Below are 27705 nucleotides of genomic sequence, written 5' to 3' on the forward strand. Positions count from 1 at the left end.
TAGGGTCGACAATTTTTGACACGACACAATAATCCGATCGACACAAATTCGCACAAAATTAATGAGTTTGGGTCAAGTTCGTGTCCTTATCGGGTCGACCCGTTAAGAACACGAAAATTTCATATCGTGTTCGTGTTACCTAAGAAATAATATTATATTATTTTAAATTTTTAGTATTTTAAAAATGATATTTTTTTTGTTGGATTTCGTTCGGATTTTGTTGCTTTGAATATATTGATGTTATTGTTCATCAGATCATATTGTGTAATTAGATTTTAGGTTTTTAATTAGACTCTGAATTATCAGATTTAAGGTTTTGCAACTTTTGTTAATAAGAGCAGTTGTTATCAGGTTCTAACCGTGTTATTAGATCGTGTTGTTATAGTGTCGTGTCATGTACGTGTTGTTATCGTGTCGTGTTGACCCAAGGAGATTCGTGTTGTTAATGAGTTCGTGTCGTGTTTGGGTTTCAGGATAGCAGGTCGAGTTTGAGATTTTCTTAACAGGTCGTGTTCGTGTTTGTCCTTATTGTGTCGTTTCGTCAACAGATTGATTCGGTAACAACCCAACACGCACGATTTGCCACTCCTACCCTCTCTATTCGAATAAAATATTGTATGAACTATTTACATATTTAGTCTGTTCCTCAAAACTATACATTTTTGTATTTTATGTAACTTTTTCAATTATTGGGTATTTTCTTAAGATCTCTTTCTTACTTTATAATAATTATATAAAAATTGTATCCCTAAAAAAATTTATATTTTTAAGGAATATAGTGAGTATTCATGGGCTATAGCTGGGATAAAGACAAAGAACATATGGACTGGGCCCGAGAGCCCTCAATAATTTTAAAAAACAGAAATATTTTAGTAAATTATGGAGTACTTATTTATAAATTAAAAATAAGAAGAAATTAAGAAATCCTTAGATTGTGTTTATCCGTAATCATGTCTCTCCTCCCTATTTATAATTAAACATTAAAAATAAATCATCCTACAATCAAACCATGGTCAGTCATCCAAGGGAATGAGATCACATGGTCTCATTCTGTCCTTTATTTATTTTTGGCAAAATACATCGTTAGGTCCTTATACTTTAATCAAAATGTTCATTAGGTTTTTGTACAATTTTTTCGTTTTAATAGGTCCTTATACTTTTTACAATATTTTTATCAGGTCCTCGTACAATTTTTCATTTTAGTAGGTCCTTATACTTTTATCATAACTTTCATTAGGTCCTTGTACAATATTTTATTTTAGGAACTTTTTTACATTTATTTTGGATAATAATCTAAATTTAATTTAACTTAATGAACTTTTTAATATTCCATTGTTTAACTTAGCATAGTCTATAAAGATAATATCATCTTGTAATCCAATAATCTCAATAAGTTGTAGAGAATAATAAAAAAGATTAATCGTGGTGATTGAAGATTAAAATCGAAATTTTTTTTTTTAGAATAACTATCCGAATTTTTAATTGATTATTTATATTTATATTGAAAGATACGTTTCCCTTAATATTTATAATCATAAGATAAGTTAAATAATAAAATTAAAAGCTTCATTAAATTTAATTAAACATAAATTATTATCTAAGATAAAAGTAAAAGAATGTCTTAAAATAAAAAATTGTATAAGGACCTAATAAAAGTTATAATCAAAGTATAAGGACCTATTAAAACGAAAAAATTGTACGAGGATGTGATGAAATTTACGAGAAAGGTATAAGGACCTATTAAAACGAAAAAATTGTACGAGGACCCAATGAACATTTTGATTAAAGTATAAGGACCTAAGAATGTGGCGAATTCTCGGCGATAAATCGCCGATTATCGCCGAATTATCGCCGGCCATTGTGGCGAAGTCGGCGATAATTCGGCGATAATGTTACCGTTGCTTCGCCGAGTGGCGATTTATCGCCGGATTATCGCCGAGCGATCGCCGGCCACTGTGGGCGACGCTCGGCGATAATCGGCGATTTTTAAAATTTTTTTTTTTTTTTTTTTTTTGGCCGAACGGCTATTTTATCCCACCCCTATAAATATTTCATCCTCTTCCTCCATTCATCACCCACAAACTTCATTCACACAAATTTTCAATCTTTTTTCTCTCCATCTTTATTAAATGAGTTCTGATTCATCGTCTCGTGCTCAGTCCGACGAGGAAATATCACATTCTTCTTCCGAAGAAGAGGTACCTCCCGCTCCCACCGGATGGGATGTAGCGGGTTTCGCCAACAACCCAATCAACAACTATATCTCCCGCCGCATACAAAGCGAGATCGCTCGAATGCAGCAGCCACCCCCCCAACGGCCAATCCGCCGGCGGCGCCGATACATCCCTCGCAACCACACTGGTGCGCACGATCGGCTGTTCGCCGATTATTTCGCGGAGGAACCACGTTATCCGGCAGATGTATTTCGTCGCCGGTTCAGAATGCGCCGCTCCCTCTTCCTGCGCATTGTTAATGCGTTGTCCGCGCGTTACCCCGAGTTCCGGCTCCAGCGAGACGCAGCAGGGAAGCCCGGACTATCGCCCCTACAGAAATGCACTGTTGCCATCCGGCAGTTGGCATATGGAGGGTCCGCCGACATGTTCGATGAGTATACGCAATGCGGCGAGACGGACGGCAGCGAGTGCACTGAAGAATTTCTGTCGGGGCGTGCGAGAAGATATTTGGGGAGCACTACCTTCGCTCGCCGGGCGCAGGTGGCTGCCAGTTCCTCTTGCGGATTGGCCTTTGGAGGACCCACGGCTTTCCGGGGATGCTCGGCGGCATCGGTATGTATGCAGCGGTGGAAGAAGCTGCCCAACCGCGTGGCGAGGGCCGGTTTACTACGGCTACAAAGTACGCATCCACCATCATTCTTGAAGCCGTTGCCGACCAACGGCTTTGGATTTGGCATGCTTATTTTGGTATAGCCGGGTCGAACAACGACCTAAATGTTCTCAATTCCTCGCCCCTTTTCAACGAGCGGATCAACGGATTAGGCCCCTCCATCGAATTCACGGCCAATGGCAATGTGCATAACATGGGGTACTACCTGGCTGACGGCATCTATCCGCAATGGCCCGTGTTTCTGAAGACGATCAGATGCCCACTCGGAGATAGAAGAAGGTATTTTGCCCGAGCGCAAGAGTCTGCGCGCAAGGATGTGGAGAGGGCATTTGGGGTGCTCCAATCGCGATTTGCACTGGTAAAGGGTCCGACGCGCTTTTTCTACCAGGGGGATATTGCCGATATCATGTATGCGTGCATCATCATGCATAACATGATCATCGAAGATGAACACGAAGGCGTCCTCGACGTCACCAACGACCCAAGTGTTGCATCATCGAGTCACGGTGTCTCAACCGAGTCCGCCCGCCAGGGTGTACCGCACAACGAACATGAACGGTTCCAGGCGTTCATGGACATACACCAGAAGGAGGCCCATCAAGCACTACAACACGATATCATCGAAGAATTGTGGGCAAATAGAAACCGCGCCCACCGCCCTTGAATTTTTTTTTCTTTGAATTTTTTTTTTGATTTTTTATTTCCATTCGTGTACTTTTTTTTTTTTTTTAATTTTCTTCGTTGTAATGTGTACCCGTGTTTAATACAACGAACTTTATTACTATTTATTTGATTTATCTTTATAAATTAAATAAGCTAGCTTTATTATATATAAAAATAAAACAATTAAATTAGTGATGATGTAAAAATGAAATGTTGAGTTAGGGAGAAATAAGGGAGAAATAAGGGAGAAACCATTGTAGGGGTTGGCTAAAAACTGGGGATAAAATGTGAGAAAGGTATAAGGACCTATTAAAACGAAAAAATTGTACGAGGACCCAATGAACATTTTGATTAAAGTATAAGGACCTAAGAATGTGTTTTGCCTTTATTTTTTAATAAGCTGGTGTCATTCATCATAATTTTATTGGTTCATAAATATTTATTTGAACATTGTGATTTAATTTATACAATAGTATTATTTATATTTAAGTTTTATTTTAATTTCTTTATAGCCCTCAGCGCCAAAATTCTTTGCACGGTGCATCAATATTATTTTTGAAAATAAGCTTTCGTGTTTATATTCCATTTTATTCAAGTTGTAGAATTTTACTGTATTACTTTTATTATTTCTGCTTCAACATAGATTGTATGCAAGTTTCTGATATTTTCATTCTGGAATCAGATAATAAAAACAGTGAAAAATGCTAGGATAAAAATCAATTGTACTGTATGCAAGTTGTACTAGTACTAGTACTAATTAGCTGTTGATCGGTGCTTAGTGACAAGGGATTGAATATATGTAAACACAGTAAAGCAAGCAGTAATGTGTACAAAATACAATGTAGCAACTATGGTCTATGGATATGTAATAAAATAGCGCGTTACTAATAATTCGGCCATCTGTTCATTATCAACATTATATTCTAATTAGAGCGGTTTTTCATTATCTTACATAAGTTAATTATGACCATGCAATTGGTAACTGATAGTATATAGTAGGTAGGAGTAGTACTTTGTTGTATTAGACCATTTCGTTTTCATCGCATATAGCTCTCAAATTTAACTAATTATTGGTTAATAATCATGATTCATGAAGCTGTAGATTATTGGTCTTGATTTAACATTTCCCTGACTCGTGTTCTACCCTTTTCATAACCTGCCCTGGCGCCTGACAACACAATTGCCCTCTTATTCGGGCTGGACGCATTGTCAAGAGTCCTGCACATCCATATATATATTGATGCAGTCCCTCGTTTCCATTCTTGACTCTTAGCTCTTTGTTGTCATAAATTAAGCATGATATGATGTTTGATTCTCGGGCATTCGTGAGAGTATATATAGCCAAGGATTGGAGTTTTGAGGTGACATTCAATTTTACATTGATTGCTTGCAACTACAAGACTTTGCATTAATCTTGAATAACTCTCATTCAACTATCAAATCCGCATCCTAGTAAGTTCTATTGGTTTCTTTTCGCTTATTTCTGCAGCATTCCTGGATTGCGCGCGCAACCCGTCATTGTAACTGGCGACAAATCAATTATATATATGAAGTCCACATTCATTACATAGTGTGGTAATTAGTAACAAAGCAAGAAAAAGGAAAATAAAATTAGAAATCAGAAAAGTGAATCAAGAACATACACTAATTAGGATAATCAAAATCCTATCAGCTTTGGTATACAGACTTAATAGTATTATGTAACTCTTTCATAGATACACATTAGTAAATATATAGTACCTTTAAACTCTTGATTTGGTAAAATGTAAATAGATTCTCTGAAAAATATTTCAACATGTTTTTCGTAACTATTATCTTTATTAATTTACTATACTAATTGTTTGTATATATCTCTTGAAAAACATATGAATCCTCTTGTTTTATGATCATTCCACGAGGAGAAAGCAAGGAAAGTACTGTTTCATAGCCTTTTTTTTCAATTTCAAACAACATCATTTCAACTAAATAATTTTTTTTTTCAATTTATTTCCACATAATCCAACAATCTCAACCTCTTATACTGGAAATGTTAAAATTCATTCAAAAGTCTTTTTCATGTTTTAACAGATTTTGTTCATCACTAATGTTAATCTGAACATATAACTATAAATTAATGATTCACTAATTAACTAAGAATGACGAAACTTTACTACTCATTTCAACTCAATGATAAGAAATTGAATAATTGATACCAATTCATTAATAACTGCGGTAGAATAAACATCTGTTGAACAACAAAACCAACGATTTCAGCAACAGATCCATTAATTATTACTAATAATCTACTCGATAAAGGAATTAAATATCTACAACGGAATAAATCTCATAACAAAAAACCCTAAAACCATCCCCTCCTAAGAAAAGGGGGGCAAAAAAAGGAACCCTAAATCAGAGATTATTTTGCAGGATTAAATCTTCAAACGACGACGTTGTATGGCCCGCTCGGATCCATCTGCTTGCACAAGCTCAGATACGTGAGGAACAGCACCCGATCCTTTGCGCCGGTGCGATGATTCTCCGTGTGTTTGCAGAAATACTTGAGCTGCTCAAGCGTGCAGCACCCCAGCATCTTCCCCAGCAGCAGAAACATCCAATTGATGCTCCTCTTCTTCGCCGAGATCACGCACCCTTCCCGATTGCAGAAATCGCACCGATTCAGCTCCGGATTCATCCACTCCCTCGGGCCCGGTGCCGCAACTGCACCTGATTCTCCGCCACGAACGCCGAGATCTCGGCGAATCTCTCCTCCAGATCGAATTCCACCGAGAATTTCTCCTCGCACCTCTTGCACTCCACGTCCCCGCCCACGGGTACGGCGGCGGAATCACGGCCTCCTTCCTCTCCATCGGCGCCCTCGCTGGATTTCGCCTGATTCGGCCGCGGTGGTTTGTGGCAGCCGACGGAGGAGGGGAAGGAGAGAGCGGAGGTAAGAAGTTGGCGCTGGCTAAAGCAGAGGCGTCGGAGAGGCTGAGGGCTAAGAATTCGCCGTTTCCGATGTCAGGTTGCTTCCGCTTTCTGTTGTTAGGATCATCCATGTTGAAAATTTTTGAGAGAGCGAGAAACACACACAGAGAGAGTGTATTTGAAGAAGTTTTGAAAGTTTGTTAGAGAAATAAAACAGATATTTTTTTTTGAATTTATTTATTTTTCTTATAAACGGGGCCAGGATTTTTCATGATTTTTATTCTTTTAAGGATTTGTTTGGTTTTCATGTAATCATTAGTTAAGTTAATTTATCTATATATGAACTAAAAAAATTAAAATAAGAAATTGGAAATGTATCTATTTTTCAAATATAGGAAAAATAAATGTGATATTTATTAGCGGACGGATAAAAAAGGAAAAATGAAACGTAGCATTAATTCATTCAATCACATTTTATTATAAAACCAAAATCAATATATAAAAGTAGAGAACAATTCCATTAACTTTTTATTGAGTCACTAATCCCATGAGGCATGATAAAAATCCAATCCAAACAATTTGCTAGCACCTAGCACTAGTTAATTAGATGCCACTCCTAAAGTTACGTTAGTATACAATAGTGATTAATTACAATATTTGTACTATTAATTCACTATGAATTCTTTTTATGAAGATGCAACGCCGCGTGAGACTTAAAATAGTCTACGTCACCACGGATGATGTAAAAATATACCTATAGAGGTGCTATACAAAAACTTGCGATATGCAACTAATATTTGGGCAATCCCTGTCACTACGCATCATTTCGTATCTAAAAGTGATGTAATCAATTTTTGGGCCAAAAATATAATTTAGCTAATTATATGCGTATATTTCAATCTCTTAAATACATTTAAATCCTTTTTTTTATGTATCGATTTTATCATTCCACGAGAAAAGGAAAGGGAAGTATTTTGTCGCCCAATTTTTTTCTTCGTCAACTGAAGCTGACATATATTGTATTCAAACAACATAATTTCAACTTGGTATTTTTTCAATTTCTTTTCCCTTTCTTTTCAATAGTCCTGTCTCCCTTTCCTCCCCACACCATAATCAGGGTTTCACTAATCCCTTAATATTCTAATTAGCTGTGATTAAAATTTAATCAAACTTGATCAAAAAGCCTTTTCATATTTTGACAGATTTGCTTTATCACTAATGTTAGTTGCATTCCAACATTTATCTGTATAGAAATGTACCAAAATTGCTGCATTTCAGATGTAGTGCGTACGCCCTTATAAAGTAGTGTACCACAAAAGATACATTAATTAACATAGAATCACGACAAAATTCACCACTTATGTTCTTCAATGATAACAAAAGCAATTGATTAATAACTATGGTAGAATAACCAATAATTTCAGCAACAGATCCACCGATATTCTACCCGATTAAGGAATTAATTAGCTAGAACGAAATACTAAATCTCATAATAAAAAACCCTAAAACCATCCCCTCCTTAGCCATGCAATACAAAAGGGGGGCAAAAAAAGGAACCCTAAATCAGAGATTACTTTTAATTTGCAGAACTAAATCATCAAACAACGACGTCGTATGGCCCGCTCGGATCCATCTGCTTGCACAAGCTCAGATACGTGAGGAACAGCACCCGATCCTTTGCGCCGGTGCGATGATTCTTCGTGTGTTTGCAGAAATACTTGAGCTGCTCAAGCGTGCAGCACCCCAGCATCTTCCCCAGCAGCAGAAACAGCCAATTGATGCTCCTCTTCTTCGGCGAGATCACCGGCTTCACGCTCCCTTCCTGATTGCAGAAATCACACCGAGGAAGCTCCGGATTCTTCCACTCATTCGGCGCGCGGTGTCGCATCAGCGCCTGATTCTCCGCCACGAACGTCGAGATCTCGGCGAATCTCTCCTCCAGATCGAACACCATCGAGAATTTCTTCTCGCATTTTCTGCACTCAACATCGCCGAAGATCGCCGTGATTCCCTGCGCGCGGAGGTAGTTCAGGCTCCGCACCGTCGCGCGTCCCGTCCCCGCCCACGGATACGGCGGCGGAATCACCGGATTCTTCCCCTCCAGCGGCGCCCTAGACGGATTTCTCCTCAATCGGCGGTGGTGGTGCGTGGCTGCCGGCGGATCCGCTGCCGGCACGACGACGGAAGGCGGCGGCGGCGGCGGAGGTGGTACGTTGGCGCCGGAAAAGGCCATGGCCTTGGCTGAGGCGGCGGAGAGGCTGAGGGCTAGGAATTCGCCATTTTCGATGTCAGATTGCTTTCGCTTTCTGTTGCTGTTACAATCCATTTTTGCAGAAATTTGAGTGAGAATTTTGACAGAGAGAGGGGGGTATTTGAATGGAGTTGAAAGTTTGTTAGAAAAATAAAACAGATATTTTTTGTGGAAATTGTTAATTTTTCCCCCTAAAAATGGGGCTAGCTAGGGTTTTTGTTGATTTTTATTTAAAAAAATAAATGTAAAAAAAATACTTTTTCTTTGTAGTACTAATACATTGCACCCATTTCCGTAATTCCGCGTACTGAAAAATAGGTACATTTTGTCTTTCCAGATAATTTCTTGATTAATTTATTTTAGATACAAATCATGAGGTATTATCTTAAAAGCTGTAAAATTTAAATAGTGGAGATTTGAATTCGAGTCAATATTCAGTAATGTTCTGATTAAAATTAACACTCGGTCATATATTTCAATTATAACTCGTGCATGCGTAAGTTCATAAGTAATTCAACAAGATGTATTCAACGTATAATCATGGAAATTAAATGTGACTGTTCGTTGATAAACAACCTATAACTATAGCACTACATTTGCGACTTATTAATGATCTTCATTTGATAAATATTCATGCACATATATACTCATCTTAGAGCACTTTTTTTTTCTTTTCATAGTATTATATTCATACACTATTATTTTATTACGACATTTATAATACATTACCATTTACCGTCACTAAAAATACACAAAGCAGAATGAGGTATGTAAAAAAGTTAGATTTATTTGTTGATTTGGTATAACTGCATAAAGATATGGCTTTATCTGCTATACTGAAATATGGTGTTGTATAACTAATACGGTGTTACAACAATTTAAAACAAAATTGAAATTTTAACTTAAATATTTGCATGTTTAAGAAAAAAAATATTTTTTTTACTAAATATTGTATAATTAATTCAAATCAAGTTCGAAATCATGTAACAATTTGGCATAAAATTTCTATATCATTCCTTTCTTATTGCTACATTATAATATAATAAATAAAAATAATAATATTTGATTAAATTCAATTAAATCTAAAAATTAAGGATATTATGTACGTGTATAATTTGTGTACATTTATCTTTACTCTTCGTTAATATTCCACTATGCAGCACAATATTTATTTATTTTTCTTTGTTTTTACATTGTCGTTTAGATAGTTTATCCAAACAATAAAGCTATGCAACCAAATTTTGTACAACAAAAAATTGGTTTATTTGAGAAAAAATGTAATTTATTTATGCATTTAATTAAAAAGTATAGACATATATATAGTATAGGGAACGTTCATAATATTATGGTATTTGTGTATAATTTTTTAAATTTTTTTGAATCATAAAATATAATTAATGCATATTTTAATTCAAATTTGAAAAATAATAGAGAAATAATTTAAATATAAAAATAAAAAATTGAAAATGAGACTAAAAACTAATGAAGTGTTTTTAATTTGTTAACTAACTATATTTATTATTTTAATATTTAATTAACACATTAAAATTACTAATATAATCTTGTTTTGGTTGTACAAAATTTGGTTGTTTATCCAAAAGTGTACTTCTCATGACACTGTGATAGAAATGCTACTAGTGATTCAGTGATACCTTTTGAATACTAATTATGTATCCAAAATATTAAATTTTTGAGAAATAGAATGAGAAGTAATGTACATTAATGGACATCACAATGTTTCTTACACATATAGGGTTATTAATGAATTTAACACATTATTGAGTGTAATGTAGCTTATGGCCCCAACCCAAACATTGAAACTATTTTGTAAAAATGACATTTTCTTTAAATATACAAAAACTAGGCAAGCTTCAATAAGGAAAATGGCTCGAACTTGAATTAATACAAATAAATATTCGAAACATGTCTAAAAATGATAGGAACTTTGAAATACAAAAAATAGGCATCTTTTTAGAAATAGGGACTAATTATTTTTAAAAAAAATTGTAAACAAAGCATAAAGTTTAAACATGTATAGTATGTTGGCAGAAAATACGATATAGTATATTGTGTTCCATCAAACTCCACCAACCAATGCATGTATTCTATCATTCAGAACATGGTGTAATTCCAAAGTTGCCTCATTGTGAAAAAATTTAGACTAAAATTTGCTGTGCCATGCTTAATTGCTAAAATTGTACTCCTATATGTACAAATAACTCATTATTCAACTACAAATTACAATTAATTAGTGTAGCTAATGTGCCAAAAACATATCGAACCTCAAATTATTAAAAATATTAGATCATGGGCCAAAACGCAGTTGCATTTGAAAGGCCGAGCTCTATCAAAATAATGAGATGATGGCCCTTAATAACAATAAATTAGGCATAAAATTAGTACTCCACTATTATTTACTCTGGAATAACAAGTTCTTAGATACTATCAATTTATTTCCATTCAATATGCAAACCATGCTTAATAATAAATTCAGTCAGTGGATATTGTTTTAAAGAAATAATAAAGGTGCTGATTAGTGTGGGTGTACGTATAATCGCATATAAATACCACTCTGCAGCTGCATACATCGATTGTACATTCTGCAGTTGTACCTCACCACTCTTTAATAGAAATTCATATACTATAGTATGTAATAAAATGTCTGTGAGATCACATTTCAGTTATTAAGTCTCTATACATTTACAATTATTTCTTGATTTTATTAATGGCGCCTTTTGGGATTACCAAAATATTCTATGAACTCAACTTCTAGTTTTCTGTATCAAATTAAATAAACCTTTATGAGCAAATCCACTGTATTAGCATATTATTTGTAGAATCAAACGAATTTACTATAGTAAATACTAGTAGTAGTAGTAGTAAAATTTACATACTAAAAGTGGAAAAGCACAAATAAAATTATAAACAGTAAAGTGGTCGTAACTGCCTCGTTGCAGTCTGGCACTCGACACATTGTTCAGTGGTACCCATTGTCTTTGTAATAACAAATTCAGGACACATATACATGGCATATTATAAATAATTAAATATATATAGTTGCTGTTTTTTCTAATAATTTAATGTTGATTGTAGTTTTTTGGTTTAAATTTTGAAGTCATATATGTAAAGATGACATTCATTTCAAAATAGTAGAATAAAAAATGGCTAACTTTTGTGAAAATTGTAAAACTAGCTTTAGCCTTTGGGCTCTTTGACGGGCCACAAAAAATATAGACACAATAAGATAACAAAAATAAAATGCAATGTTGCATTTATTCCAAACAACTAAAGAGAAATTAAAATGCAAGGACATAGTATGAAATAGTGAAAACATTGATGGTCAAGGATAGGCTTCAATAACTGCTGGAATGGCCTTGATATGTTTGACTGTGAACCTACTGAAACCAGCCTCTTTCACTACATATTCCCACTCCTTCAAAGTCCTTTCTTTCCCAGATGTGTGAGCCAACATCACCATGTCCAACGCTAGCCGCACATCGCTGTACTTGTCCCCATCCTCTTCCTCCTCTTCCCCAATCACTGCCTCCACGATCATCACCTTCTCCTTGATTGCCTCCTTGCATTTTCTCAGAATCGCTATGCATTCCTCGTCGTTCCAATCGTGCAGTACCGACTAAATATACATAATACACAAATATCAACATCTCTGATACATAGAAAAAGCTAAGAAAAGCTAGAAAAGTTATTTTTTTAACTTCGCTTCACTATTTTCTATTTATCAATTAAATATCAAGAGTGAACTAAGTATATTTTTAGTATCTAAATTTTGAAATTGTATCAAACGTGATATTCAAACTTTTAAAAAAATTTCTACTAGACTTTGATGTAATATCACTGGAGGGACTTTTATACTTTTTTGGATTTTTTTGATCAAAAAAGGATTGAAATGAAAGAGAAATGACAATTCTCTAACGCACTCCAACTTTTCATGTTTCTTTTCCTATTCTAATTTCCATAGATTTATTAAACACAAATTTTATATTAATATCAATAGTAATAGTGGCGTCTCTTCAAATTCAGAAAAAAAATTGATGACAGTCTTTTTCATCACAAATTGACTAAAATACCCTTAAAAGCCGGAGCCTAGAGGGTATGTTAGAAAAAAAGTTTAAAAAGTGCAAAAGTCCCTTCAACGATACTACATCAAAGTCTAGAGACGTGTATGCGCATAATTTTAACATTTAAATACCACATTCGATACAATTTCAAAGTTTAGTTACTTATAGTTCACTCAAATAGGAGTATCAAATAGTTATGGAGTAGTATTATAAGTATTAATCTGTAATTTAGATGGAGTAATTGATTTAGAAAATAAGATGAGAGTGTAAATACCATGAGAAAAGCAGCATCAGCTTTGGGAACAGCCTCAAACATGTCTCCGGCGACACGCTCCACACCGTCGCAAGGCGGCGCAGCGCCAACCACATGAGGCAGATCAAAGTTAATCCCATTAATCCAAGGAAACGCCTTCACCAGAATCCGTAGGGCGGTCCCGTCGCCGCCGCCAACATCCACCAGCGACGAAATCCCATCAAACGCCTCCGGATACTGCTCCACCACCGCGGCGGCGGACGCGGCGGCGATGCAGCTCATTCCGTCATGGAACAGCTTGCTGTGCTCCGGATTGGCACCGCCGTGGCCCCAGAGGTCGCGGCCGTGCTCGTCCTGGAAGGGCGATCCGTCCGCCTGGCGAGCACGCAGACTGAGGCGCTGCCACGGCGCCAGCATCGTCGGCGTGCTCTCCAGGAGGACGAGCGCCGCCATGCTGTCGGCGGCGCCTCTCATCAGCAGACGCGAGAGGGGCGTCTGCGAGTAGGAGGAGGTGGAGGCGGTGTGGGAGAAGATGCGGCGGTGGACGAGGTAGCGCATGATGCGGCGGAGGACCGGCGGGGAGCAGGCGAGGGCGGCGGAGAGGGCGGGGAGCGTCATGGAGCCGCCGTGGGAGTCGATGACGTCGGCGATTTGGAGATCGATGGCGCATTTGACAAGGGCCATGGGAGTGAAGCCCAGGGCGTAGCTCCACATCTCTAGTTTGGCGTCGGCGGCGATGCTTGCTTTTAGATCTGCCATTTTTGGTTCTGGAAGATGAAGGGAAAGGGGCAAAGAGCTGTATTTAAGGACTCCATGAGCAGTGACGGAGGCATAGACGTGGAGTCCATGGCCCCAACATTTTTTAAATATTGGACTACTTACTTCAATATAACAAAATAATAATATTGTTTATTTGTTCTTGGATGATTGAGTATTTTTTTTAAAATAATTAGCTATTTTTCTGCTTTTAGTAAATAGTACTAATAGCTCCATTTATTTTAATCTCTCTAATTTTATTTTTTCTTGCACTTTATTTTTACTCCAATTAACACACTCAAAAACATATGCTAATATTTCTTAATCTTTCTGCCGAAATGATGACTCAATCAATAAAAGAAATCTTTCTGCCGAAATGATGACTCAATCAATAAAAAAATGGATAAAATAATATACTTCCTCCGTTCACAAATAGGAGTCCCATTTCTTATCGGTGCGGGTTTTAAGAAATGTTAAGAAAAGTGAGTGGAAGAAAGTTAGTGGAATAGGGGTCCCACTTGTATATATTAGTTTTAAATGATATGTGAGTGAAATGAGTTGGTGGAATGTGGGGCCTCTTTACCATTTATGGTAATTATGAACCGGGACTCCTATTCGTGGACGGACCAAAATGGAAAAACGGGACTCCATTTCGCGGACGGAGGGAGTATAAGATAAGAAAGTGTTTAAAATTATTTATTAGTACTATGATTTAGAAATATAAAGTTTAAATATATTTATATTTGTTATATTATTCCATCTATAACAGAGTTTCATATTTATAATTTAACCCTCACCAAATAGTCACATGCTAAAAATAGAAAGGTTCTCAATTTATTACTACTTTTTTTTAATCTTTTTTTATACTTTATTAATTTTTAAATTAAAACAACTGTTAGTCTGCAGTATGATTGCTTTTAGTGAATGAAAGGAGTATATTTTTACATATTTTAATGTTTAATTTTATTTCACTATTTTCTTATTCTCTTCTATATTATTTTCTCTTTTACTTTTCATTCTCTTCACTTTAATTATTTATTATTATTATTTTTAAAAATATGTGCAAAAAGAAAATATTTCACTTAGACCGAGATGAATGGAGTATTAAATATATATTGTTCCCTCAGTTTTACTACCTCCGTCCCTAAAAGTTTGACACAGTTTGCCATTTCGGTCCGTCCCTGAAAGTTTGACACACTTCACTTTTTACCATTTTTTGTAGTGAACCCCATATACCACTAACTCATTCCTACTCACATTTTATTATAAAACTAATACTTTAAAAGTAGGACCCACATCCCACCAACTTTTTCAACTCACTTTCCATTATATTTATTAAAACCGGTGCCGGGTCAAAGTGTGTTAATATTTGAGAGACGAAGGTAGTACTATTTTTGAACGTCCATCATTTAAAGACACATTTACCTTTTCCCATTTATAGTAAAGGGAACACACACATTACTATATTATTAATCCACATATTCTATTATAAAACTAAATATGAAAGTGAAGACCCACAATCACTAATTCTTTTCACCGGCTTATAAAGTTAAACAGTAATTTCTTAAGACACATGTTGAGTCAAAACGTGTCTTTAAACAACGAACGTATTTGGTATGGTCACGTAAGTTATTAGATAGCTAGTAATTCAATCGATATCTTATCATAATATCATTCACAATACAGTCAGTACTCATACTATTTCTTTTTCTATTTTTTTAAAAATTACTTAAAATCAATGGAGAGTTAAAGTACGAGGAATTGTTGAATTTAAGGTTATTTATGGCTTGTCATTGACATGAGTCGTGATTATGAGTGATAATGGTTGCGAGGACGTGTTTTTAGTGCAAGTGGGAATGGGATACCTATTAATATTGCATGTGTTATGTATTTTAATTGCTACCCAAACAAAACACTTTCCATCGATGATTAAGAATTATTTTTTCAGTAGTTGATTACTGGTGTGCCAAACATGAGCGACTTCAACTTCATGAATCACGAGTTAGAGTGTAATTATCAGGGTGTATTAGAACAACAGTAATAATCACGATTGAGATCTTGATAAATTGGATGAGATCCAAGAAATTGGATTTTTCTTTTTATTGTTTGATCGAATACGTAATTGACGATTTTGCAAGAAATGACAAAAGAAGATTGCTACACAAGCTTTAACAACCTCCACTAAACTCACAATATAAGATATATCGAGAGTTAACAAGTCACTATAGTCCATTTCGCTTCATTCAAAATTTCTATTTCATTTTAATACGATATCTTATGTCAATATATGTGAATAATTGAGTATATTAGAATCTAGATATCCGACCACATGTGACAAGTCTCATCCATGCATTAGATAATAATTAATATCACACAAATTGACGATAAATTATCTTAATTGTCATTCACTTAAAAAAAGTCAGTACCCCTCAATCACATTATTCCAATCGCACAAATATGCAAATAAGATGCAATTAACTAACACTATTAGTTCAGATAACATTATTATTTTGTAAACCCAATTATTTAATTGAGAATGCATTCTATAAAAAAAATCTCCCTAAAAAAATAATACGCTGATCCACACTTATCTGAATATAAACTCTAAATAGCTAAATCATTAATTGAGAAAATATATTTTGCAAAAATCTTGAATTAAAATTTTCTATATCAAGTTTATAAGGTGAGCAGCAGAAATTAGAAGATGTCTCTGGTTAATATATAGAAAAGTGAAAAATCATGGAGTGCAAGATACTAATAGAAGATTATCACCCCAAGAACTTAATATTCACAAATCACATAGTATCAGAGAGAAAAAGGAATAAGATCTAAAAGACGAAGATCGAACATACATAAACTCACAAGTACAAAGAAGCAGAACGTGTTCGGGTTGTAGCAACGCATGGGGCTGACCTACTAGCTAGTAATGGGCCCGGACCCGAAAAGGCATAAAGGTGCAGAACGTGTTCGGGTTGTAGCAACACATGGGGCCGACCAACGAGCTAGTAATGGGCAATAAGTTGTCATAGGGATTCATTAGTTAATAATGGGCCACATTCTCCACTTTCCACCATGTTCAAAATGTGTAGTATCGATCACGTGAAAGCATTCTTCATTGTCTAAAATTTGGCCCATGACTCACAAGTATTACAAAGAAGTCAAGAATACAGAATCCAAAGTCATTGAATAGTTATAGTATAATCACCAGCATCACAATCCACAGATCAAAAAACAATCGTTTAAGGTATAATTAATAGTGGGCTCGAGTTAGTGGGTCATATAGAGACATGGGCCTTAATATATCAATGTTAAAAAGGAAACAAAGCAAAAAGTCCTTAAAGCACTACTTATCCATATTTCAGAGACTCCATGTTAATTAAGTTCACTATAGTGACCGTGAATGTTAAAATTCAATTATTCAGCGACTATTTATTTAATTCACTCTATATAGATATAATATTAGTATGTATATACAAATAATGTTTTTAATTATTAGGATTATTAGTGTCTAATTAATACTACTATTATGTAATTTTTGAAATATTATTTTAACAACGTCCAAGTTGGTACCATACAATAGGGGGATGTTCGGTTTGCAAGATTGTATTCGAGATTAAATTTGTAGTATGTTTGATTTATGAGATTCAACCTCACAACTCAATCCTATATGGATAATCATGGGATAATTAGTCATAGCTAACTTTCTATGACTAAAATAATCTCACAACTCAATCTTAGTTTGTATCTTAATATTATTTTATCTTGTAAACCGAACACCATCTAGGAATACTCCGTATCATTAATTTACATTGAATAATGAATGATGATGGACTCAAATTTAATTTAAAGAATGCTGACAGTTGGGTGTAAAATGTAAATGATGATGCGGATGATGGGCTAACTTTAATTGATGATCTGAACTTCAATGTATGTTTTAGAACTTTGATAGATTTGACTAGTTTAGACTTAAATTGAAACTCATATTATTAATTAAATGCCACACAGTCATTCATATAATGATGTTATCAATCAAATGTTATATAATTATCCATATTATCACTAATATAGAACTACATAAGTAATTATCCATATTATCACTAATATAGAACTATATAAGTATGCCATTTAACTAATCCAAGCTTTTATTGCTTATATAAGTATACACATATGCATGGGCCATGGACAAGGGCACATAAACAGTCAGAAGATAAGATCTAAGTAAGAAAAAATTAAAAATTTGAAAGCTGCAAATGTGCATAGCCAAGTCACATAATTAAATAGTCACAAGATAAGATCTATGTAAAATAAAGCTGGATTTTTTTTCCAATCATAGAAATTGTTGGGTTATCAGTTGACTGTTTCCAACACAATAAGTATATATGTGACCGCATCTTATTGCTGGATTGTCACACCTCACTATAATTATAATGAACAATAAACATAAGTTCTATAATTAATGTCCCTTTCACTAATGTAACTGAAATCCGACTTTGTATGGAGAAAAAACGTCATATCAAATAAATTATGCTTCAATTTTTTTTTTTCACTATTGTAACTCAACTCCGGCTTTGTATGAAGAAAAATAACTTACCAATTAAATTATGTTTTAAGTCTTCATTTTAAGGAGGGATTTGATTGTATCTGTATCTAAAGGTTAATTACAAAGAATAATAAAATTTTCCAATATTGATCAAAATTATACAACATTAATTCTTATTATAATTAATATAAAAGATTTACCAGTAATATTTATAGGTACGAAAGCTACACTAGGGCCATATTCTAATGTTTATAGCACTCTAATCCAAAATCAAGACTAAATCTTCACCCTTAGATTTTAAAATGAGTGGATGAGATTAAATCTTACAAATCTCAATAAATAGTAGACCAACTATCAACAAAAGGGTAATATCGTTGTTATGTTATTATATGATAATTTTCGTGAATGTTTTTTTATATCAACATAGTGTATTACAAATATCAACAATATGACATAAGAATATCAACACTAGTACAAGAAAATATCAACACATATTTATTGAGATTTATACATGGTTTTATTGAGATTTTTTTTATGTATTTGTTGATAAAAATCTGGTTATCAACATTTACGAAAACTAAAATAAAAATATCAAATTTCATCATCCGAACGTCGTCGGAACATATGCAATTGAGATATCGTTGGAATTCTTATAAAATTATCTTTAATTTGATATATTTTTTGTGAAAAAATAATTTAAATCGAGAGAGTTATGTAAATTTAAAGTTTTAAGATGATTTTAATGAGAAAGAATTGACATTAATACCCTCTAATTTTATTTATTATTTTTTAATTAAAAATATAATTCATGTAGCATTATTTTAACCACTAGATCTTCTAATATAATACTAAAATTTAGTCTTAATTTAGAATTACTAATTAATCAGCAATTTACCCGACTACAATATATTTATATTTTTCAACATATATAAAGAGTTGCCGGTAGTACTATTCTTTCTGCTAGAACCTTCCCAAACATTCCAATTCGTAAATCAAGTCAATTTTGAAAAACTTGCAAGGGAATGAGTTTGTGGACTCAAATTTAAAAGCCTAGAAAACATATATATGCAATCATGAGGTCACTTTACTAGATTTTAGATTAGATTAGATACGATTTGAATGTAGCATTGTGCTAAAATTTGAATATATCTAAAATTGGATTCGTCACATATTACATACTGATTTCATTAATTTTTAATTAATTCGTATAAATCACTGATGTTAATACTAACATTTTTTAAATATTAGAATAGTAAGTAGTAGTATAAAATAAAACAATAATATTGAATATGATCGAAATTCATGGAATTCATTCTAAAATCAATTAGTGATAGAAGTATAGATTCATTAGACTTATATAGTAGTTATCTCTTTATACCGATGTGAGATAATTACTTATATTCTTATTCTCAGTTCAATTGCCAACACCTTCTCTCAAACGCTTTAAGGTGAACCTTTTTTTTTTTCTTTCTGATTGGTTGAACTAACCCTTTATCGAACTGACTAATTTTAAAGCCTAGTTATAATGTTGGTTCAGTTATTTTTTAGATTTAGTCCAGATATGTTGTTGGGTCGGTTAAATTTGGTCTACAGTCAATTATCCCCTCTAGTTTCAATTATTATTTTTTTGATTGAGAATAAATTAAATGCTCAAAGCTAGCAAAAAACGGCGATTAAGAGAGTTCTAAAAAAACCTGAACGGCAAAACCAACAAGTAACACACAAAAACTAAAGGCTCGTAACAAAGCACATGCAAGCTACAACTCAACAACAAAACCAACAAGTAGGACACTATAACTATATTTGCATCGATGTGAGAATTGTTTATTTTTATTTTCAATATCAATTGCAAACAGAATTACATTGACTGTACAACAGCATTTGCGATGACGGATAAGAGTATGTAAATTAATGGACGATGGAGGGAGACAGAGTTGACAATGGTGGTATGGGCATAAAATATTGGGTGGTTAGAGAAGAGTACAAAGAGCAATATAACACGTACATTAATTGTACTTATCTAATTCACCTTTTAGAGGTAATATTAATGGACAGTATTGTTTCACACTTAGTCAACTCCACAATATCTCGATTTTTTCAGCCCAGCAATTATGAACTTTTGATTCCAACTTTAATTTTATTTATCACGTTATATAGTCTGGAAATTACATACTCCCTCCGTCCACAAACAGGAGTCCCGTTTGTCCATTTTAGTCCGTCCGCAAATAAGAGTCCCGGTTCACTTTTACCATAAATGGTAATAGGGTCCCACCTTCCACTAATTCATTCTACTCACATTTCATTTAAACTAATATATACAAGTGGGACCCATATTCCATTAACTTTTTTCTACCCACTTTTCTTAACCTTTCTTAAAACCCGCGCCGCCCATAAATGGGACTCCTAATGCCGGACAGAGGGAGTAAAAATTAGTGATGTGGATTAATATTTAATTACTATAGAATAGAGGTCATGTTTGGTTGTCAGGATTCTGTCTGGGAAAGTAATCTGATTCCTTAAATTTTAAATTCCTGTATTTGTTTTGCTTTTTAATCAAACTGGGAAAGTAATCAGAATTCGAGAATAAGGAAAGTTAGTACAACTTTCCAAGATTCTGAATCCTAACTTTTCCTAGGTATTCTTTTTCCCAGTTTTAGGATTCTTACATATTTAAGCAATATAGTATAGTTTTATTATTTTATTATTATTATTATTATTATTAATTACAATGTTTTAAAACTAATTTAAATTTATAAATCATACTTAATTTAACTATAATAAATAACTATAACTAAAATTATCATAATTATAACTATATTTTATAATAATTCATAATAGTAATTAATAATTAATAATTAAAATATAATTCTATAATATAAATTATATAATAAATAATAATTATTATATTTTATAAGTTAATAATTAATCAATAAAGTCATAGTGCAATATTAATTTATAAAATTTATTCAATTATAATATTCGTAAATATTATAATTATAGTATAATAATTATTATATTTATTATTATAATAAATGAATATAATACTCCATGTAACTATAATTATAATTATATTAGCATATATTATGATGGATAATTCATATTTAAATTATCCATCATAATAATAAATATAATAATATAAATTATTATTATTTATAATTAAAAATTTTATAATATTATTTTTTTTATAAATAAAAAAATAATAAATATATTTTTGGTTTGGTGCTTAAATTAAATATAAATTTAAAATCTTGATATTGTCCAAACACATGAAAGTAAAGTTACTAGGAATCATATTCCCGAGATTCATTTTTCCAGGAATCATTTTCTTTGCCAACTTTACTTCCCGTCAACCAAACATGGCCAGAGAGTGTTTTATATAAGTCCTCAATTAAGAATGATAGCTCCAAATCAATTGATATAAGCCTTAAAGTTTCAAGTATATATCATCTGAGAATTAATCTTTATTCATAATATAATCTTTTTAATCATCACTATAATTGTCTTGATATAAATTTATTAGTTGTACGTATTTTTAACGATCACTATAATTGTCTTGATATAAATTTATTAGTTGTATACAAGACTTTATTTTTTCTGGTTACAAAAGAATAGTATATCCAAGCAACTTTTATGTATACAAGAAATATATTTTCTTCGTTTACAATTAATAAGGTGTATATTGAGAATAATAGGATCGTAAGAAATATTATGAGGGTTATTTAGGTGTGTTCTAATAAGAAAGTTGAACTCTCTTTGTTATTATGAATACCTAATAAAGTAATTAATTAATTACTATAAATTCTTGATGCGTGGAGGAAGGGAATGGCTTTTAATTATTTTCATTGCTTTGGAAAATATATGATTTGGGTCCTATGCAATAATGCAATTCAAATTTGTAAATATCTTTTCATAAGAAGCATCTCGATTAACATATTTTTGTCACACTTCCAAAAGTTGACTTGTTTTTCAAACCATTTTCCAACTCAATAAAGAAAACTCCAAAACTCTCAGCTTTTTTTTGTCAATTAGTTGGTGGCAATTGCAACATTAAATTAAATGGACATAAATATTTCTATATCAAGTTACACGCCGGGACAACAACTTTACATCTAGATACATTGAATAATATATTAAAAATGGCAACCAATATTTGAAAAAAAGGCACAAGCTTCTTCTAACTGTAACCTAGTTGACTATGTGTCATATTTTTTTGCTTCACATAACAATGATTAGTTTCTTTATTTTATGGGCTAACAAGAGGTCAGAAGATAATTTTAAAAGGGATAATAAGTTGAAAAAATCAAAATTAAACTATTGCCAAAATTTTATATTTCCCACAACCTTCAAAGTTGGTCTAATAAATCAATAAGGCCAATTAACTCACTTCATTAGTTTGTTTTTGTTTCTGAGATCATAATAACTTCTTTTTGGCGAAGTGAAAATGAAATTTACTTGAGTTTGAATATGTGAGGGAAGCAATAGTATTTGCCTTTTTTTAAAGTTTATTAAATTATATAGTTCTAGAGTTGTGACATCCACCAAACGCAATGAATAGTATTGCATATGCCAACAATAGCTACCACTAACCTTTTTTTTGTCAATTATTAATCAAAGATCACAATCCCTTTATGTGGAGTGTTGACTTGTTTATAGATTACTACCTTGTCCGAATTAAAAATTATATTTATTGCAATTCATTTTCTCTATAAATACGAAGTCAGAGGTTACACAGGCAAAGAAATATCAACTTGATCGAAGATGGAAAAGAGCAAAGCTATCTCAGTCTCATTCCTTCTCTCTCTTCTTCTGGTAATAAATCATATTTCTGTCTCTAGCTTCATATTTTCTTCAATAAGTTAACAAAAATTTCATGTGTTGTTTCAGTTTGCCTTTGTCTGTGATGCAAGAAAAGATCCAGGAGAAGTGTGGAAGGTTGTGATGGATGAAGAGACTATGCCTAACGCAATCAAAGATCTTGTCGATGTGGGCTCGAATATGAAAATGGATCGTTTCGTTAGGGATTTCGATGTAAAGCCTAATGTTATCATATATCACAGCCGTGATATTCATGCTCATACTCATACTGAAGTCGAGGGTAATTAGGTTAGGTGTCGTATGCAATAAATTCAATAGTGGTTATGAAATTTGTTTCAATCCTATGTCTTGATAGTTTGGACCGTTTTCATGTGGAAATTAATTAGTTTGTTTTATATATCTATATGACTATATGTATACAGTGATGTGCTTGTAAGGAGGAGTGGATGATAAATTGAAAAACCTGACCATTTATATTAGATTCAAATTTTCCCTAAATGAAAAAAGAATTACCTTCGGGCTCCGTTCGTAGTTTGATGTTTGTTGTCAAGATGGCAGCAATTGTTTTGCTTCCATCTTGAGGGGGACTGTTGAAATTGAAAATAAAATGTAATTAGTTAGGTTGATTAGTTTAGTTAGTTAGGATTAATTAGTTTGTTTAGCATTTAGTTTTCAGCCTATATAAGGCATCTCATTGTATTTTGTAATCACCAATTAATAAATATGTAGTCTATTGTGAAATTTTCCCTTTTCCTTCTTCACTCTCTCTATCGATAGTTTTCCCTAATTTCACAATTTCTTCATCCTCCATTGATGGAGGTTTCTTCATCCAATTTCTTCTACATTTTCAACACTCTTAATTCCACAATTTGAATTCTATATTAAAAGTAAAAAATTGGAATTCCAAATAGATAAAAATAAGACTTTCAAACACAACACGCACAATCACAATACAAACACACAGTAACACATACACGCACACGCACACAGTAACACGTACACACACAATTACACACACAAACACACACGCACAGTAACACGTACACACACAAACACACTCTGTCACACATACACACAGTAACACGTACACACGCAGTTACACACACAAACACACTCTGTCACACACAAATACACACTACACATATTACAACACACTCATGTGAGTGTATATGCATAATTTCTGTAAATTCAATTTCCTATCAATTTTACCGAAACCGAACGGACCCTCAAACTTTTTCATGAATTTTTCAACTTTATGTATTGCATGTGCGTATAACTCACATATCAGTCATAAAATGAGAAACTGGTTTATTATGATTTATGTTTTGTTAATAAATTAAGAATAGAATTGCTCAAATGGATAATTAGGATATATGCAAAAGAGGAAAATATTAAGTAATAAACTAAAAATTTGACTTAAATGAGAAAACAAAGTGAAGAAGATTAAACCGAACACATTAAATGTTCATAGCAATTCATGAGTTCTTAATAATTAAACCTTATGGCTTATCTTAGTGTTTTAAATTTAGGGTGTCATCGGTTAACTATCTATCTATCCCGTGGATAATTATTGTCAAAGGGTTCAATGGAGAAGAGTTATAAATGAATTGCATAATGAATTGAGTAAGACACAGACATCGTATATATAGTAAAACAAGTAACTGGACTTGTCAAGTGGGCCGGCTGATCCAACCCGGATGGTATCGACTGGCCCATCAGTAAAAAACGAAATGGGTTTGATTGGGCTCATTGCTCATTGCTAGCTTAACACCGGTTTCAATTGAGTTGTTTCTAAAGGCAGACCGACCGTTCAAATAACACTCAATACCACTAATCTTACATTTTAATTAGTTTTACCCAAAATTGAGCTTCATTTTAAAAAATTTTACCTTAATTATTTATTCTCAATTATACATCTTTCGAAATTCCCTATAAACAATTCAATGACTAAGAGCATCTCCAACCATTTACACTAAACTCAACCCTAATTTAATGTACATCAAATAGTGATTTTACTATAACCATTTATATTAAACTCAAACTTAAAAGATTATTCTCTATATTATTGTAGTAGTACATTTTTACACACAAAATTTGAAAAAGTGTTTTGCGTTTGTTGTAGTTTAAACTTAAAAACATGCATGTATTTTTACTCACAAATAAAATATGAGATTGGTTTTGGAGTACCATTATAGCTAATTAATTACCTCTTCCATTTTGGGTTTTAATCACTACAAAAAAATGCAAAATAGTGACGGAATTCAATAGCTCAACAACTAGTGACGGAATTAGTGACTGAAACATATCTGTCACTAATTAGTGACAGAGTACTCCGTCACTAATGAGAAACAGTAGCTTATATTTCTGTTACAATAGCACTAGTGACGAAAATTCCGTCACTAAAGCTTTTTACTTACAAGTTTATTATTGACGGATCTGCCAAAACTTGATCCGTCACTAATATATTATGTGAAGAAATTTCATTGTTTAGTGACGGAAATATCCGTCACTAATTGGTTATTTTTTTGTAGTAGATGTACTCTAAGCTATTTGTGATAACATTATATTCGAAATGCTTTGGTCTAAGCTATTTGTGATAACATTTGAAATGCTTACATAAAGTGATAAAACATTCAAACTATAATAGTAGAAGTTAATTTTGTGGTGGAACACACACACCAACCTTATTAATTACTATTACAAACAACACACGTACATAAATTACATACAACAAGTACTAGTATTTCATTACATCGATTAAAGATGATACTCATATTTGTTGAGACATAATCGGGACCCAAACAAAGTTATCGGCCGGAAAGAAATGGCAGACCGGAATGGAACCGGGTTCGGTCCCCACTGCGAAGTATCCATGTGACAAACCGCAATAGCCTCAACTGCATCCCCATTCTTCCCCGCCAACGACACTCTGTAAACCCGGTTATCGCTCTCGTGGTAATGGCAGTAGAACACCGTGTACGCATACGGCATCGTGTGGCACGACACCATCTTCGGCGACGGAATCCGCCGGATTCCCATGATCCTATAATTCTGCACAGCCACGTCATCGGATTCCGATCGCTTGGTGTGGTAAGTGGAGACGGCCTTGGTTGGTGTGTCGGGGCCGAAGATGGATTCGATGAATTCGGACATGGATTGGGAGGATGTGGCGCAGAATTTCTGCTCCCCTGGGATTGGGTAGCGGTCGCATTCCTCCAGCGTGGCGGTCATGGCGGTGGCTTGAGGGGAGGAGGAAGGGAAGGAGAAGAGGCGGAGGATTAGGGGGAGTTTTTGGGAGGAGAAAGGGAGGGTTTCGGCTTCTTCTTTGGAGAGGAGGTGAGTGAGGGAGTCGGAGAGTTCTCGCTTTGGGAAGTGGATTTTCGTTGTGTTTCTGAGTTTGAGATTCTCCGGGAGGAAGAAGATCGATTGGGATGGATCGGGCGAATGGACATGGTGCATGTGGCGGAACCAGAAAATTGAACAAGCCGGGGCTAAATTTTTTTAAAAATATATATAATATATATATATTAAAATATTTAATTTTACATGTAATGTCTGTTCAACTTTTACGACACACTAGATGATATCTGTTTTCGACGAGTCGCCATGTCTTGAAATCGCCGAAGAATAGTCCCATTTCCAATTTTTTTGAAAATTCCTCTCTCAATGTATACCACCATGATATTATTCATCCATTTGTCTCTCGTTCTATTGCGCAAATTTATCTTAATAAGTTTCATAGAAGAAAATACTCTCTAGCAGCAGCGGGCGAAAATTTAGGCTTAATTTTGTAAGGGCTTAGGGCTAGGGCTAGGGCTAGGGCTGGTATTCTTAGTTAGTTAGTTTATTAAATTAAAAGCCCAAATGAAAAAGGTAGCCCAAATTGTAAAATAAATAGCCTAAACAATTAACAAATAAGCCCACTTTCTTCTTCTTCCCCAATTTTCAATTGCAGTCTGCAGAATTTTCGTTCTTCCCCAATTTTCAATTGCAGTTTGCAGAATTTACAGGGTAACCGGTCGACGGAGTCAGGGCTAGCTCCGGGGCGGAAATCGGTCGGAGCACGGAGGTATAAGGGTGATTTGAGGTCTGGTGCCGGGCAAGCCCCCGCTGGCGCGGGGGCTTGGCACCGTGTGGTTCCGCCATTGCATGTGAGTGTTGTCGCCTACGGATGAACCCTAATCGTAAAAATTGGAGTTGGAAAAATGTGAATAATTAAAAAATAAAGGATTTAATTTAGAATGGAGATCAGATTACCAGTAGAATAACGAGATGAAGCAAGAGAGTGCTGAGAGTCTGAGACCAAGTTTTGCATACATGCTGTGATTGAGTCTTTTTTTTTTTGGTTGGGAATCTTTTGTGAAAATTATAGGTCTCTCTTATTTGAATGGTTTTGATTTGAATGGTCCTCTTGATAGACATGTTAGCAAATTAGGACACGTAATTTTGGACACAAGCCGTAACCTATTTGTATTATTATTAATAGAGCGAACTATATTTTATGTAACTAAACTTTGTACTAATATCAAACACGATACTCAAATTTTAGACTTTTTTTTGGTCCAGAATATCTTCCAGCCCCCTTATTATCAATCACGAT

General features: G+C 33.7%; 4 protein-coding genes and 1 pseudogene across 4 annotated transcripts; 2 read left to right on the forward strand and 3 right to left on the reverse strand.

Moving 5' to 3' along the window:
* Positions 1 to 2129: 2129 nt before the first annotated feature.
* LOC125209239 lies at positions 2130 to 5078 on the forward strand. The gene is made up of 3 exons (XM_048108842.1): positions 2130 to 2786; positions 2981 to 3474; positions 4997 to 5078. The coding sequence occupies exons 1-3, from the start codon at positions 2130 to 2132 to the stop codon at positions 5076 to 5078; spliced, it is 1233 nt and encodes a 410-aa protein (XP_047964799.1).
* Positions 5079 to 7890: 2812 nt separating this feature from the next.
* LOC125209240 lies at positions 7891 to 8737 on the reverse strand. The gene has a single exon (XM_048108843.1). The coding sequence runs from the start codon at positions 8735 to 8737 to the stop codon at positions 8009 to 8011; it is 729 nt and encodes a 242-aa protein (XP_047964800.1). The 3' UTR covers positions 7891 to 8008.
* A 3170-nt stretch (positions 8738 to 11907) lies between these two features.
* On the reverse strand, positions 11908 to 13783 carry LOC125212072 (acetylserotonin O-methyltransferase-like). The gene is made up of 2 exons (XM_048112110.1): positions 13016 to 13783; positions 11908 to 12296 (listed from the first exon to the last, which is right to left on the reverse strand). The coding sequence occupies exons 1-2, from the start codon at positions 13751 to 13753 to the stop codon at positions 12003 to 12005; spliced, it is 1032 nt and encodes a 343-aa protein (XP_047968067.1). The 5' UTR covers positions 13754 to 13783; the 3' UTR covers positions 11908 to 12002.
* Positions 13784 to 22960: 9177 nt separating this feature from the next.
* Positions 22961 to 23584, forward strand: LOC125216078 (organ-specific protein P4-like). The gene is made up of 2 exons (XM_048117696.1): positions 22961 to 23099; positions 23175 to 23584. The coding sequence occupies exons 1-2, from the start codon at positions 23049 to 23051 to the stop codon at positions 23391 to 23393; spliced, it is 270 nt and encodes an 89-aa protein (XP_047973653.1). The 5' UTR covers positions 22961 to 23048; the 3' UTR covers positions 23394 to 23584.
* Positions 23585 to 25736: 2152 nt separating this feature from the next.
* Positions 25737 to 27446, reverse strand: LOC125216769 (annotated as a pseudogene).
* Between the last annotated feature and the right edge of the window lie 259 nt (positions 27447 to 27705).

This window comes from Salvia hispanica, chromosome 3, assembly GCF_023119035.1.
Source record: "Salvia hispanica cultivar TCC Black 2014 chromosome 3, UniMelb_Shisp_WGS_1.0, whole genome shotgun sequence".
Lineage (NCBI taxonomy): Eukaryota > Viridiplantae > Streptophyta > Magnoliopsida > Lamiales > Lamiaceae > Salvia > Salvia hispanica.

Bases quoted from the DNA above. Each gene is read 5' to 3' on its own strand.
- LOC125209239 (XM_048108842.1), top strand. From the start codon at position 2,130: ATGAGTTCTGATTCATCGTCTCGTGCTCAGTCCGACGAGGAAATATCA. The intron at 2,787-2,980 runs GTATGTATGCAG...CTTTTCAACGAG, and splicing joins GGGGATGCTCGGCGGCATCG to CGGATCAACGGATTAGGCCC. The intron at 3,475-4,996 runs GTGGGCAAATAG...TTATTTCTGCAG, and splicing joins CACGATATCATCGAAGAATT to CATTCCTGGATTGCGCGCGC.
- LOC125209240 (XM_048108843.1), bottom strand. From the start codon at position 8,737: ATGGATTGTAACAGCAACAGAAAGCGAAAGCAATCTGACATCGAAAAT.
- LOC125212072 (XM_048112110.1), bottom strand. From the start codon at position 13,753: ATGGCAGATCTAAAAGCAAGCATCGCCGCCGACGCCAAACTAGAGATG. The intron at 12,297-13,015 runs GTATTTACACTC...ATGTATATTTAG, and splicing joins CTGATGCTGCTTTTCTCATG to TCGGTACTGCACGATTGGAA.
- LOC125216078 (XM_048117696.1), top strand. From the start codon at position 23,049: ATGGAAAAGAGCAAAGCTATCTCAGTCTCATTCCTTCTCTCTCTTCTT. The intron at 23,100-23,174 runs GTAATAAATCAT...GTGTTGTTTCAG, and splicing joins TCCTTCTCTCTCTTCTTCTG to TTTGCCTTTGTCTGTGATGC.